This window comes from Rhodnius prolixus, unplaced genomic scaffold (assembly GCF_049639745.1).
Source record: "Rhodnius prolixus isolate KJV_2025 unplaced genomic scaffold, Rpr scaffold_3, whole genome shotgun sequence".
NCBI lineage: Eukaryota > Metazoa > Arthropoda > Insecta > Hemiptera > Reduviidae > Rhodnius > Rhodnius prolixus.
The window spans coordinates 44,589,125-44,605,797 of NW_027411603.1; the positions used below are offsets into that span (position 1 = coordinate 44,589,125).

At 31.4% G+C, this 16,673-nt stretch overlaps 1 protein-coding gene across 1 annotated transcript; it reads left to right on the top strand.

Moving 5' to 3' along the window:
* Window positions 1-12,265: 12,265 nt before the first annotated feature.
* On the top strand, window positions 12,266-16,673 carry LOC141453091 (uncharacterized). The gene is made up of 3 exons (XM_074125833.1): window positions 12,266-12,502; window positions 15,924-16,210; window positions 16,292-16,673. The coding sequence occupies exons 1-3, from the start codon at window positions 12,356-12,358 to the stop codon at window positions 16,416-16,418; spliced, it is 561 nt and encodes a 186-aa protein (XP_073981934.1). The 5' UTR covers window positions 12,266-12,355; the 3' UTR covers window positions 16,419-16,673.

Below are 16,673 nucleotides of genomic sequence, written 5' to 3' on the forward strand. Positions count from 1 at the left end.
TAGGGCCGTTCTATATCTCCCACTGTGAACCACGTATTCGTATGAAATTTTGTTCTCTTGTACACTTTGTTTTTCTCAATTACAAACTATAGTTATTTTGTGCACAGATCTAAAAATGTAGAAGATATAAAGGGTTGAAAAATTTTTGGGTCATGAAATTGTGTAAAATTAGGGCCGTTCTATATCTCCCACTGTGAACCACGTATTCGTATGAAATTTTGTTCTCTTGTACACTTTGTTTTTCTCAATTACAAACTATAGTTATTTTGTGCACAGATCTAAAAATGTAGAAGATATAAAGGGTTGAAAATTTTTTGGGTCATGAAATTCTGTAAAATTAGGGCCGTTCTATATCTCCCACTGTGAACCACGTATTCGTATGAAATTTTGTTCTCTTGTACACTTTGTTTTTCTCAATTGCAAACTATAGTTATTTTGTGACCAGATCTAAAAATGTAGAAGATATAAAAGGTTGAAAATTTTTTGGGTCATGAAATTCTGTAAAATTAGGGCCGTTCTACATCTCCCACTGTGAACCACGTATTCGTATGAAATTTTGTACTCTTGTACACTTTGTTTTTCTCAATTATAAACTATAGTTATTTTGTGCACAGATCTAAAAATGTAGAAGATATAAAGGGTTGAAAATTTTTTGGGTCATGAAATTCTGTAAAATTAGGGCCGTTCTATATCTCCCACTGTGAACCACGTATTCGTATGAAATTTTGTTCTCTTGTACACTTTGTTTTTCTCAATTACAAACTATAGTTATTTTGTGCACAGATCTAAAAATGTAGAAGATATAAAGGGTTGAAAATGTTTTGGGTCATGAAATTCTGTAAAATTAGGGCCGTTCTATATCTCCCACTGTGAACCACGTATTCGTATGAAATTTTGTTCTCTTGTACACTTTGTTTTTCTCAATTACAAACTATAGTTATTTTGTGCACAGATCTAAAAATGTAGAAGATATAAAGGGTTGAAAATTTTTTGGGTCATGAAATTCTGTAAAATTAGGGCCGTTCTATATCTCCCACTGTGAACCACGTATTCGTATGAAATTTTGTTCTCTTGTACACTTTGTTTTTCTCAATTACAAACTATAGTTATTTTGTGCACAGATCTAAAAATGTAAAAGATATAAAGGGTTGAAAATTTTTTGGGTCATGAAATTCTGTAAAATTAGGGCCGTTCTATATCTCCCACTGTGAACCACGTATTCGTATGAAATTTTGTTCTCTTGTACACTTTGTTTTTCTCAATTACAAACAATAGTTATTTTGTGCACAGATCTAAAAATGTAGAAGATATAAAGGGTTGAAAATTTTTTGGGTCATGAAATTCTGTAAAATTAGGGCCGTTCTACATCTCCCACTGTGAACCACGTATTCGTATGAAATTTTGTACTCTTGTACACTTTGTTTTTCTCAATTATAAACTATAGTTATTTTGTGCACAGATCTAAAAATGTAGAAGATATAAAGGGTTGAAAATTTTTTGGGTCATGAAATTCTGTAAAATTAGGGCCGTTCTACATCTCCCACTGTGAACCACGTATTCGTATGAAATTTTGTTCTCTTGTACACTTTGTTTTTCTCAATTACAAACTATAGTTATTTTGTGCACAGATCTAAAAATGTAGAAGATATAAAGGGTTGAAAATTTTTTGGGTCATGAAATTCTGTAAAATTAGGGCCGTTCTACATCTCCCACTGTGAACCACGTATTCGTATGAAATTTTGTACTCTTGTACACTTTGTTTTTCTCAATTATAAACTATAGTTATTTTGTGCACAGATCTAAAAATGTAGAAGATATAAAGGGTTGAAAATTTTTTGTGTCATGAAATTCTGTAAAATTAGGGCCGTTCTATATCTCCCACTGTGAATCACGTATTCGTATGAAATTTTGTTCTCTTGTACACTTTGTTTTTCTCAATTACAAACTATAGTTATTTTGTGCACAGATCTAAAAATGTAAAAGATATAAAGGGTTGAAAATTTTTTGGGTCATGAAATTCTGTAAAATTAGGGCCGTTCTATATCTCCCACTGTGAACCACGTATTCGTATGAAATTTTGTTCTCTTGTACACTTTGTTTTTCTCAATTACAAACTATAGTTATTTTGTGCACAGATCTAAAAATGTAGAAGATATAAAGGGTTGAAAATTTTTTGGGTCATGAAATTCTGTAAAATTAGGGCCGTTCTATATCTCCCACTGTGAACCACGTATTCGTATGAAATTTTGTTCTCTTGTACACTTTGTTTTTCTCAATTACAAACTATAGTTATTTTGTGCACAGATCTAAAAATGTAGAAGATATAAAGGGTTGAAAATTTTTTGGGTCATGAAATTCTGTAAAATTAGGGCCGTTCTATATCTCCCACTGTGAACCACGTATTCGTATGAAATTTTGTTCTCTTGTACACTTTGTTTTTCTCAATTACAAACAATAGTTATTTTGTGCACAGATCTAAAAATGTAGAAGATATAAAGGGTTGAAAATTTTTTGGGTCATGAAATTCTGTAAAATTAGGGCCGTTCTACATCTCCCACTGTGAACCACGTATTCGTATGAAATTTTGTACTCTTGTACACTTTGTTTTTCTCAATTATAAACTATAGTTATTTTGTGCACAGATCTAAAAATGTAGAAGATATAAAGGGTTGAAAATTTTTTGGGTCATGAAATTCTGTAAAATTAGGGCCGTTCTACATCTCCCACTGTGAACCACGTATTCGTATGAAATTTTGTTCTCTTGTACACTTTGTTTTTCTCAATTACAAACTATAGTTATTTTGCGCACAGATCTAAAAATGTAGAAGATATAAAGGGTTGAAAATTTTTTGGGTCATGAAATTCTGTAAAATTAGGGCCGTTCTATATCTCCCACTGTGAACCACGTATTCGTATGACATTTTGTTCTGTTGTACACTTTGATTTTCTCAATTACAAACTATAGTTATTTTGTGCAAAGATCTAAAAATGTAGAAGATATAAAGGGTTGAAATTTTTTTGGGTAATGAAATTCTGTAAAATTAGGGCCGTTCTACATCTCCCACTGTGAACCACGTATTCGTATGAAATTTTGTACTCTTGTACACTTTGTTTTTCTCAATTATAAACTATAGTTATTTTGTGCACAGATCTAAAAATGTAGAAGATATAAAGGGTTGAAAATTTTTTGGGTCATGAAATTCTGTAAAATTAGGGCCGTTCTATATCTCCCACTGTGAACCACGTATTCGTATGAAATTTTGTTCTCTTGTACACTTTGTTTTTCTCAATTATAAGCTATAGTTATTTTGTGCACAGATCTAAAAATGTAGAAGATATAAAGGGTTGAAAATTTTTTGGGTCATGAAATTCTGTAAAATTAGGGCCGTTCTACATCTCCCACTGTGAACCACGTATTCGTATGAAATTTTGTACTCTTGTACACTTTGTTTTTCTCAATTATAAACTATAGTTATTTTGTGCACTGATCTAAAAATGTAGAAGATATAAAGGGTTGAAAATTTTTTGGGTCATGAAATTCTGTAAAATTAGGGCCGTTCTACATCTCCCACTGTGAACCACGTATTCGTATGAAATTTTGTTCTCTTGTACACTTTGTTTTTCTCAATTATAAACTATAGTTATTTTGTGCACAGATCTAAAAATGTAGAAGATATAAAGGGTTGAAAATTTTTTGGGTCATGAAATTCTGTAAAATTAGGGCCGTTCTACATCTCCCACTGTGAACCACGTATTCGTATGAAATTTTGTTCTCTTGTACACTTTGTTTTTCTCAATTACAAACTATAGTTATTTTGTGCACAGATCTAAAAATGTAGAAGATATAAAGGGTTGAAAATTTTTTGGGTCATGAAATTCTGTAAAATTAGGGCCGTTCTATATCTCCCACTGTGAACCACGTATTCGTATGAAATTTTGTTCTCTTGTACACTTTGTTTTTCTCAATTACAAACTATAGTTATTTTGTGCACAGATCTAAAAATGTAGAAGATATAAAGGGTTGAAAAATTTTTGGGTCATGAAATTGTGTAAAATTAGGGCCGTTCTATATCTCCCACTGTGAACCACGTATTCGTATGAAATTTTGTTCTCTTGTACACTTTGTTTTTCTCAATTACAAACTATAGTTATTTTGTGCACAGATCTAAAAATGTAGAAGATATAAAGGGTTGAAAATTTTTTGGGTCATGAAATTCTGTAAAATTAGGGCCGTTCTATATCTCCCACTGTGAACCACGTATTCGTATGAAATTTTGTTCTCTTGTACACTTTGTTTTTCTCAATTGCAAACTATAGTTATTTTGTGACCAGATCTAAAAATGTAGAAGATATAAAAGGTTGAAAATTTTTTGGGTCATGAAATTCTGTAAAATTAGGGCCGTTCTACATCTCCCACTGTGAACCACGTATTCGTATGAAATTTTGTACTCTTGTACACTTTGTTTTTCTCAATTATAAACTATAGTTATTTTGTGCACAGATCTAAAAATGTAGAAGATATAAAGGGTTGAAAATTTTTTGGGTCATGAAATTCTGTAAAATTAGGGCCGTTCTATATCTCCCACTGTGAACCACGTATTCGTATGAAATTTTGTTCTCTTGTACACTTTGTTTTTCTCAATTACAAACTATAGTTATTTTGTGCACAGATCTAAAAATGTAGAAGATATAAAGGGTTGAAAATGTTTTGGGTCATGAAATTCTGTAAAATTAGGGCCGTTCTATATCTCCCACTGTGAACCACGTATTCGTATGAAATTTTGTTCTCTTGTACACTTTGTTTTTCTCAATTACAAACTATAGTTATTTTGTGCACAGATCTAAAAATGTAGAAGATATAAAGGGTTGAAAATTTTTTGGGTCATGAAATTCTGTAAAATTAGGGCCGTTCTATATCTCCCACTGTGAACCACGTATTCGTATGAAATTTTGTTCTCTTGTACACTTTGTTTTTCTCAATTACAAACTATAGTTATTTTGTGCACAGATCTAAAAATGTAAAAGATATAAAGGGTTGAAAATTTTTTGGGTCATGAAATTCTGTAAAATTAGGGCCGTTCTATATCTCCCACTGTGAACCACGTATTCGTATGAAATTTTGTTCTCTTGTACACTTTGTTTTTCTCAATTACAAACAATAGTTATTTTGTGCACAGATCTAAAAATGTAGAAGATATAAAGGGTTGAAAATTTTTTGGGTCATGAAATTCTGTAAAATTAGGGCCGTTCTATATCTCCCACTGTGAACCACGTATTCGTATGACATTTTGTTCTGTTGTACACTTTGATTTTCTCAATTACAAACTATAGTTATTTTGTGCAAAGATCTAAAAATGTAGAAGATATAAAGGGTTGAAATTTTTTTGGGTAATGAAATTCTGTAAAATTAGGGCCGTTCTACATCTCCCACTGTGAACCACGTATTCGTATGAAATTTTGTACTCTTGTACACTTTGTTTTTCTCAATTATAAACTATAGTTATTTTGTGCACAGATCTAAAAATGTAGAAGATATAAAGGGTTGAAAATTTTTTGGGTCATGAAATTCTGTAAAATTAGGGCCGTTCTATATCTCCCACTGTGAACCACGTATTCGTATGAAATTTTGTTCTCTTGTACACTTTGTTTTTCTCAATTATAAGCTATAGTTATTTTGTGCACAGATCTAAAAATGTAGAAGATATAAAGGGTTGAAAATTTTTTGGGTCATGAAATTCTGTAAAATTAGGGCCGTTCTACATCTCCCACTGTGAACCACGTATTCGTATGAAATTTTGTTCCCTTGTACACTTTGTTTTTCTCAATTACAAACTATAGTTATTTTGTGCACAGATCTAAAAATGTAGAAGATATAAAGGGTTGAAAATTTTTTGGGTCATGAAATTCTGTAAAATTAGGGCCGTTCTATATCTCCCACTGTGAACCACGTATTCGTATGAAATTTTGTTCTCTTGTACACTTTGTTTTACTCAATTACAAACTATAGTTATTTTGTGCACAGATCTAAAAATGTAGAAGATATAAAGGGTTGAAAATTTTTTGGGTCATGAAATTCTGTAAAATTAGGGCCGTTCTACATTTCCCACTGTGAACCACGTATTCGTATGAAATTTTGTACTCTTGTACACTTTGTTTTTCTCAATTATAAACTATAGTTATTTTGTGCACAGATCTAAAAATGTAGAAGATATAAAGGGTTGAAAATTTTTTGGGTCATGAAATTCTGTAAAATTATGGCCGTTCTATATCTCCCACTGTGAATCACGTATTCCTATGAAATTTTGTTCTCTTGTACACTTTGTTTTTCTCAACTATAAACTTTAGTTATTTTGTACACAGATCTAAAAAGGTAGAAGATATAAAGGGTTGAAAATTTTTTGGGTCATGAAATTCTGTAAAATTATGGCCGTTCTATATCTCCCACTGTGAATCACGTATTCGTATGAAATTTTGTTCTCTTGTACACTTTGTTTTTCTCAATTATAAGCTATAGTTATTTTTTACACAGATCTATAAATGTAGAAGATATAAAGGGTTGAAAATTTTTTGGGTCATTAAATTCTGTAAAATTATGGCCGTTCTATATCTCCCACTGTGAATCACGTATTCGTATGAAATTTTGTTCTCTTGTACACTTTGTTTTTCTCAACTATAAACTTTTGTTATTTTGTACACAGATCTAAAAATGTAGAAGATATAAAGGGTTGAAAATTTTTTGGGTCATGAAATTCTGTAAAATTATGGCCGTTCTATATCTCCCACTGTGAATCACGTATTCCTATGAAATTTTGTTCTCTTGTACACTTTGTTTTTCTCAATTATAAACTATAGTTATTTTTTACACAGATCTATAAATGTAGAAAATATAAAGGGTTGAAAATTTTTGGGTCATGAAATTCTGTAAAATTATGGCCGTTCTACATCTCCCACTGTGAACCACGTATTCGTATGAAATTTTGTACTCTTGTACACTTTGTTTTTCTCAATTATAAACTATAGTTATTTTGTACACAGATCTATAAATGTAGAAGATATGAAGGGTTAAAAAATTTTTGGGTCATGAAATTCTGTAAAATTATGGCCGTTCTACATCTCCCACTGTGAACCACGTATTCGTATGAAATTTTGTACTCTTGTACACTTTGTTTTTCTCAATTATAAACTATAATTATTTTGTGCACAGATCTAAAAATGTAGAAGATATAAAGGGTTGAAAATTTTTTGGGTCATGAAATTCTGTAAAATTAGGGCCGTTCTACATCTCCCACTGTGAACCACGTATTCGTATGAAATTTTGTTCTCTTGTACACTTTGTTTTTCTCAATTACAAACTATAGTTATTTTGTGCACAGATCTAAAAATGTAGAAGATATAAAGGGTTGAAAATTTTTTGGGTCATTAAATTCTGTAAAATTATGGCCGTTCTATATCTCCCACTGTGAATCACGCATTCGTATGAAATTTTGTTCTCTTGTACACTTTGTTTTTCTCAACTATAAACTTTAGTTATTTTGTACACAGATCTATAAATGTAGAAGATATAAACGCTTGAATATTTTTTGGGTCATGAAATTCTGTAAAATTATGGCCGTTCTATATCTCCCACTGTGAATCACGTATTCGTATGAAATTTTGTTCTCTTGTACACTTTGTTTTTCTCAATTATAAGCTATAGTTATTTTTTACACAGATCTATAAATGTAGAAGATATAAAGGGTTGAAAATTTTTTGGGTCATTAAATTCTGTAAAATTATGGCCGTTCTATATCTCCCACTGTGAATCACGTATTCGTATGAAATTTTGTTCTCTTGTACACTTTGTTTTTCTCAACTATAAACTTTTGTTATTTTGTACACAGATCTAAAAATGTAGAAGATATAAAGGGTTGAAAAATTTTTGGGTCATGAAATTCTGTAAAATTATGGCCGTTCTATATCTCCCACTGTGAATCACGTATTCCTATGAAATTTTGTTCTCTTGTACACTTTGTTTTTCTCAATTATAAACTATAGTTATTTTTTACACAGATCTATAAATGTAGAAAATATAAAGGGTTGAAAATTTTTGGGTCATGAAATTCTGTAAAATTATGGCCGTTCTACATCTCCCACTGTGAACCACGTATTCGTATGAAATTTTGTACTCTTGTACACTTTGTTTTTCTCAATTATAAACTATAGTTATTTTGTACACAGATCTATAAACGTAGAAGATATGAAGGGTTAAAAAATTTTTGGGTCATGAAATTCTGTAAAATTATGGCCGTTCTACATCTCCCACTGTGAACCACGTATTCGTATGAAATTTTGTACTCTTGTACACTTTGTTTTTCTCAATTATAAACTATAATTATTTTGTGCACAGATCTAAAAATGTAGAAGATATAAAGGGTTGAAAATTTTTTGGGTCATGAAATTCTGTAAAATTAGGGCCGTTCTACATCTCCCACTGTGAACCACGTATTCGTATGAAATTTTGTTCTCTTGTACACTTTGTTTTTCTCAATTACAAACTATAGTTATTTTGTGCACAGATCTAAAAATGTAGAAGATATAAAGGGTTGAAAATTTTTTGGGTCATTAAATTCTGTAAAATTATGGCCGTTCTATATCTCCCACTGTGAATCACGCATTCGTATGAAATTTTGTTCTCTTGTACACTTTGTTTTTCTCAACTATAAACTTTAGTTATTTTGTACACAGATCTATAAATGTAGAAGATATAAACGCTTGAATATTTTTTGGGTCATGAAATTCTGTAAAATTATGGCCGTTCTACATCTCCCACTGTGAACCACGTATTCGTATGAAATTTTGTACTCTTGTAAAGTTTGTTTTTCTCAATTATAAACTATAGTTATTTTGTGCACAGATCTATAATTTTAGAAGATATAAAGGGTTGAAAATTTTTTGGGTCATAAAATTCTGTAAAATTATGGCCGTTCTATATCTCCCACTGAGAAGCACGTATTGGTATGGACTAAAATAAAAATCAGCCATACAAGGGTTTCGAAACTGGTGATCTCCCACTTACAAAGCCACGCTCATGGCGCCCTACTTCGTACAGAGTATCAAATATTATAAGCCACCTGCACATATTATTTAGGTTGTATGTATGTACTCTTTTTTTCTATTGAAATCCTAGACAATAATACTTTCTTTGCATAATTCAGAAACTAGTCCTTCATTAATTTTGAATTCTGCAGCTCATAATTAAAATACTGGAAGAGATAAGTTGCTTTAGTTGTTGAAATTTACTCTCTGTGGTTTCATATGAAACAGTTTCAGCATTTCTTGACTTCTTGACAATCTTTTTTTTTACGCGTGACTCGTAGAAGCAGATTACTCAAATTGCGTATAATTCTTCAGCTCAATGCGAATATTGTGTGAGCGAATGAAAAATATACCTCCTCGCTAAGCTTTCTCTTTTTTGAAATAATCGTTTTTTAAATTAAGTAATGACCAACTTTTCTCGTTAAGTAAATTAATACTATTTTTGAGGCACAGTTTTGTATGCATGGTATTAACAGTAACCGATACGGCGGAGTAATAGTACTGCAATAACCGAAACTTCTTATTCTGCGCAAAATCAATAGCACGGGTTCACTTAGTTAAACTTTACAAGAAAGATAAAAAATAAATAATTCTGGGTTGAAATGGTTTACATTCCAAGTACTGTTCTTCTTAATAAGCAATATTTTTGGTTATAAAAGTTTTTTTTAAATTGAGTTATTTCCTAAATTTCTCAAGAATAAGTTCTAGAATTATATTTAATATTTTAGTTCCAATTACGCTCACAGATCTCAGGCTTGTCCAATCTCTTTTTAGCTATATAAAATTATTTTCTCTGCTCTATAAGAATGTTTATTACTTAGTAGGTCTTTATTTGCATTGATGTGCTGGTGAATACTGATTAAAACTAGAGTGGAGATCCAAAGCGATTTAGTGTAGGTGTTTACTCGGTTCACGGTTAATATCATTGTCAGTATCTCGCTGAAACCTACAGAAGTAAACTTATGGTAACTTACTGTTGAAAACATGAAGTATGTAACTATACTTAATGCATTTATGCATTTTATTAATGATATTTTCTTTAAAGTTGCAACTCAATGCTTGCTGTAGATTTATTTTAAAGATTTGACCAGAACATCTGAATTAGAGTACTTCTGGAGGAAGAAGTGGTTACGCTTCTGTCTGGACTGTGATTGTAATGAATGGATCCAACAATATTGTTGTACAAAGCTCCTCATATACAGAATTAAATACTAATCCCACTCTTTCATCAATATATTGTACTCAAGTGAAACTTAACACCAGAGATTTCTATGTTCTTATAGCCTACCTTGAAGATTTATTCAACCCGTTTATTTCAAATAAATAAAAAATAATCTTTTACCTTCTTTGAAAACATTATTCGTGGGACACAAATTTTTTTGGGGGTTATCACGGAAGGGTAATTCTAAGCATCACTATAAAGTGCCAATAGGCAAAGTTTAAATCAACTTATGTAATATTATAGTATACGTACTATAATAGAATTATAATGTAATGACATGAAAATGTGTTCTAGCAATTTGCAAATGTGAGACAGAAAGTTTCACTTTTCTGAAATTATCTCAAAGGATTTTTCTCTTGAAATGATAATTCCTTATAAAATTATCATATTTTTTATTTCAAACAATTTGCCGGAAAAATTTATTTGTGCAATCAAGTGAATTTATGAAAATGGAGTTTAAAGTTTAGTGAAATACGATCATCAGCTGGAAAGGCTGGCAGGCGATCATATCTAATCATCTAAGCCTTACATGAGCTTCAACTTTCTTTTATTGGTGCTAAGACCCAATCAAAATATATCAATTGGAGTAAAATTTTAGTTTGACAATTCCTAAAAGTAGGAACTAGAGCTAGATTTTTTTTGCCAACTGTTGTGTGCTGAATTTTGTCTCGTCAGTTTTACATTCCTATGATAGTAATTCGCTGTTGCGTCAGCAATTGGAGTCTTAGTCCCGTATTAAGGGTATCTTGTCCTGAATAAACCAGGATTAGAAGACAGTGTGCTGTTGAATACTGGCGATTTTCTTTTCAACTTGTGGAAAGCACTCAATGCCAAGTGTTTACTGTTTGTTTTCTAGATTCCAAAATCTGACGAACTTAGTCATACTATTATTGCTGAAAGGACTGTTATTTGGAGTAATATACCATATGATCTTATCAAGGAAAAGGCAGAGCATTACCTTGATAGCTATAGACATAGCCCTGAAACTGAACGGATTCAAATACTATCTGCAATCTGAATTACAAAAATTTCTCGATTAAACAGAGCAAGTTGCGTAAAATTAATGCTTAAAAAAGAGAAATGCTACGGAAATATACATATTTAAAATTAGAAATTGCTAGAAAATTGTACAAGCTTTCTTACAATTTCTTCAAAACTCTTCGTTTTTAATGTCAGAAAGTTTAAGAACACTTTAATGAAAATTATGGATTATTACTTTAGAAAACTAAATTAGAGTTGTCCTCTGTAACAATGTGCGTAACATAAAGATGTAAAAGCAGAATATTTATTTATTTTTCCTGAAATGACCCTTTTTAAGCCAATTGCATCAAAAAGAATATAAATTTGCCACTTATATTACAGTTAAATTTTATGATTAATGTAAAAATGTTGAAATGAGCTTTGAAAGCATAAATCTGCAAATATTAGACCTAAATTAATATCAAACTTGATTGCTTAGGCCTTAAATGATGTAATTTTCTATTTCTTGTATTTCTTTTTCAAAGTTATTTCAACCAATTATAATATTATTTCTTTCACTTTCCTTTTAACACCAGTAACAATTGAAGAAATACAAAAATTTTCACTTCCTAAATTGGCGACAATCTCATGTGGAACAGTGAAGAACAATAGCCTATTTTAAAAAAATATATAAATAATTCTAGCATGAAAACAATGCTGTCCTCTTCTCCGTTCGTTACTGCGCGCGTGTTTGACATCAACTTTAATATAATGAAAAAAAACATTTCATTGACAAGATTGCTTGAAGATGATAAGGTAGCGGAAATAAACACGGAAAAGCTCATGATTGAAGGGTAGGGAAGAAAGTGAAATATATTGAATAGAATATTAGATGACGAGACTTACATATATATTGTGTTTTGTCAACCATTCTTATCAGTCAGCGTTCGCAAATCTTCTCCTAAGGACATTTCTTATACTTCAGTAGTAATCAGTGAGTGACTTAATTTTTATTTATTTGAAGATCTCTGAAAAAAACAAAAATCTAACTTTCAATTCTGTTGGTAGAGTATAAGATCTTAAAAAATAGCAGTAAAAATGCATACATTTGGGAAATTTCTATATATATGCATGTTCTTTATTGGGACATCCTACTGTCTGGAAGATGAAAAAGAGAGAACACCAAGGATTGATATTGGAGACTTAGCAAGTGCTTTACTCGGCAGGGCGGAGACTAATAGCCAGGTAAACAAACCGTTACTACTTTTTAAGAAAAATTCTCCATTCGCTTCTTAAATTTAAAGCCCTTACTTACCTCCAAATCTCTCTCCTACCAAAACTCAAGCTTTAATTTTATTCCAATCAGAATTACTCATTCTTTGTAATGTTTTAATGTCTATGGCCCAAGTTTTCTATATTCGCCTGTAAGGTTTTACCTTCATCTTTAACTTTTTTGTATTTGTGGTCCCTCCAATTAAACATTAAATTTGTCAGAGCTCTTATCCTATTTCCAAGTGTTTATTTGTTAAAAGTTTTCTTGTTAATGTTTTTAATTGCGAGGTTTCTGCTGCAGCTGCTACGAATAAACAACACTTATATGTTTTATAGTTTTTATTTTAATTGTACTTTATTACACAAGGTACTATATACACTTGACGCTAACTCCCAGTACACATCAACAACAACAACAACAACTACAACAACAACAATGACGCTGTACAGACGCTACAAGCCGCATTACTGACGCCACAATGCCGCCAACCCACAAAGACAAAATTACCAATGTATCAATTAAACATTATTTAACACACCCCCTAATTTTATCTTTATCTATAACAGGTATGCATTTATTTATGAAACAATTAAGTCTTTAAATTTATTGAATTTTACTCCACCTAAAGGTTTTGTGAAAATGTCTGCGACTTGATCATTCGAACTACAATGTTTTACATTAATTTCACAGTTGTCATATTTTTCTTTTTATATAATGGTATCTTACATCTATGTGTTTTGATCTTTTATTTATGTTACCATTCTTTATTATATCAATAGCACTTTTATTATCTATAAATAATGTACAATTCAAATTTTTACCAGTTAGTTCATTTATGAGTTCTTTTATAAAAATTAACTCTTTACAACATTCGGCACTACTAATATATTCACTTTCCGCACTTGATAATGCCACTATATTTTGCTTTCGCGAGCACCAGCTAACCGGCCCGCCTCCATAGTATATCACGAATCCAGTTGTTGAGCGACGAGTCTCAGGGTCTCCCGCATAGTCGGCGTCTGAGTAAGCTATTTATTTTTATACCTTACTCGCGGATTTCTCACTTCTTTCTTTCTTTTAGGTGTTAATCCTTTAATTTTGGGCATTTGGTAGGTTGTAGCACTTTTTTCATCTCCTACTGTATCTTCTTCTTCTTCTTTGACTTCTCTGTCACTGGTTTCACTCAGCTGTTCTAGCTCTTTGGCATAAGTTTCTAAAGGCATGTTTTCTGTTTCATCAGCAAGTCTTAATTTCTTCTCCTTTTTCTCTACATTTCTCTCCGATTTTTCCGTCTCAGCAAGTAATTGCAGTAATTTCTTCCGTCTCTCTTTTCTATTTTTCCCAGTGATTTCTCTATCCTTAACAGGCGAATTTCCATTTGGTACAGTTATTATATCACTCTGGATTTTATCCTCACTAACTTGATTATACTGTAATTCACTTTGAATTTTTTTAAGTTTACATTCGAGATTTCTTTTTTCTTCATTCAATTCTAAAATATGATTTTCTAATGGTTTAACATCCGTTTTTAATTCACCTTTTCCTTTCATGTACTTATTAGTTATCAAAGATTCTTCTTCAATCTTTTTTAGCAATTTATCTTTAGACGCTCGTAATTCTACGTACTGTTGTTTTACTTCATCTTCTAAAGAAATTATTTTATTTAAATTAGCTTGCATACATGTCTCGCAGTCGAACTGAGATCTTTCATTTTTTAAATTCAATCCATCCACCATTCCACTGAGTTTATTAATACACTCCTGACTTTTATGTCCCAAACGTCTGTGCCATGTTCTGGGATTCACATTCTCAGCAAAGTTCGCTTCTACTCTTTCCTTAATATCCAGATCTACCGAGTATAGGCCACTGGAATTCCGTTTTCCTTGTAACACTATTTCATCATCTTTGAAAACTTCTACACTCTCTTTCTTAAATACTACCACTCCCCCGTTCTGCGTAATTTTATTAACTGATATTAGATTTTCTAGATTAGGTACATAAATAACATTTTTTAGCTCACAAGAAACGGAATTCACATTCCCTTCCTTCACACCTTTTAGTCTTGAATCCTTGTCTGCTAACTGTATCTCCTTTTCTGTCTTCCTCGCGTTTTGTAATATGTTTTCATCATTTGTCATGTGACTCGAGGATCCCGAATCCAATATCCACTTGGAGTTTGATGTTTCATTAGCCAGAAAAGATATGTCGTGTTTTTCAGGGTGTTTATTTTTTCTAAAATAGCAGTTCTTTTCATCATGGTTATTCTTTTTGCATATTTTACAGAATTTACTTTGCCTTCTATTGGAGCAAAACTTAGATATGTGTCCTGGTTTCGAACAATTAAAACATTTTACCGGTGTTGAATAAGAACGATTTGTTTTATTGTTAATCACGCTTTTGAATGCTACTGCAACATCCTCTGAGCATGAAAAACGTTTCTCCTCATTTGCTAGTCTTGTGATTAAATTTGACAGTGTTTTTTCCTCGTTGGGGGTACTCTCCCAGGCACTCCAAAAATGTCTATATTTACTGTCAAGACTAGTTAAAATTTTTGACATAACCATGCTGTCGTTTATTTCATTATTCAGGGCTTTTAACCGAAAAACCAGGTTTTCTAAAATGCTAATATTAGTTGATATATCAACGCTATTATTAAACTTGAAGTTAAAAAATTCTTGCATTAAATCGAATTTTTGTTGCGTTGAATCACGCTCATACACTTCTTTTAGTTTTTTGAACATTTCTTTAGAGTTATTGCAAGTCATAACATGTGTCAGTGGTATTTTGTCTATTGAGAGGATAATAAGTTTTTGCGCTTTTGCGTCCCTCTGAACAAACAAATTATAGTCCTTATGGTCTTGTGGAGGTGACGCTTCCTCCCCAGACACAATGCCATATAACCCATTGGCCTTCAATAAAATTGTTATTTTAAATTTCCAACATTGGAAGTCCTCGGGTTTCTTCAATTTGTCTATTTCTATCACTTCGTTTAATAGATTCATTTTTACGGGTTTTAATGTAGCAACGTGCAACTAACCTTTATATTCCTTTAGTAGTTTTTAAGATGGACAACGGCCTGGGCCCATAACCTGTTAAAAGTTTTCTTGTTAATGTTTTTAATTGCGAGGTTTCTGCTGCAGCTGCTACGAATAAACAACACTTATATGTTTTATAGTTTTTATTTTAATTGTACTTTATTACACAAGGTACTATATACACTTGACGCTAACTCCCAGTACACATCAACAACAACAACAACAACTACAACAACAACAATGACGCTGTACAGACGCTACAAGCCGCATTACTGACGCCACAATGCCGCCAACCCACAAAGACAAAATTACCAATGTATCAATTAAACATTATTTAACATTATTGCCTATTTTACAGGTACTAAGCCTAAATCTGACCAACTTAGTCATATTATTAGTGCTGAAAGGTCTATTATTTGGAGTGACTTACATGGGATCTGGCCATGGAAAAGGCAGAGCATTAGATGTCCAAGATGAACCTTTACTCTCTGAACAGGAAATTTTATTACTCACAAGTTATTTGATGGGAGACGCTGAAAAGGACTATGGTTGTATGTACAGAATAGCTTGTCAAGAACCAAAAAAGAGTAAACAATATTTAAATGCAGCAAAACTTTTAGTAAAAGGATCGAAAATATTTTCTGAGTAAGTTATTTTGTAGAAAATAAAATAAAACATATAGTTTTTGAGCAATATAATTTAGTATATCTTATTTTTGTGATGCAGTATCATTGGTTACGACGAAAAATATGATGAACTTGTCAAAGATATGCAAGAAGCAATAGAATTTGGCAGCAAATATGGAACATGCCATCAGAAGTATAGTTGCAATAACAACCAAAGAAATAAATGATGAAATATGAAGAAAATATATGTTTCTTTTTTGTATAGAAATTATGTACATATTTTGATTGTAATAATTCAGTTTAATTTGAAAAAAAATAATTAAATTGATGTTCTCTGGGTGCAATGTGTTTCTATTCACTCTACTTTTCACTCTATTTATGGAAAGAGTTTAATTATCTTACCAGATTAAATCCAAGTATTTCCTTTTATTGAAAGAAAAATTAGTAATAATTTACTTAGAGCTTTTAAAACTTGTGTGAAG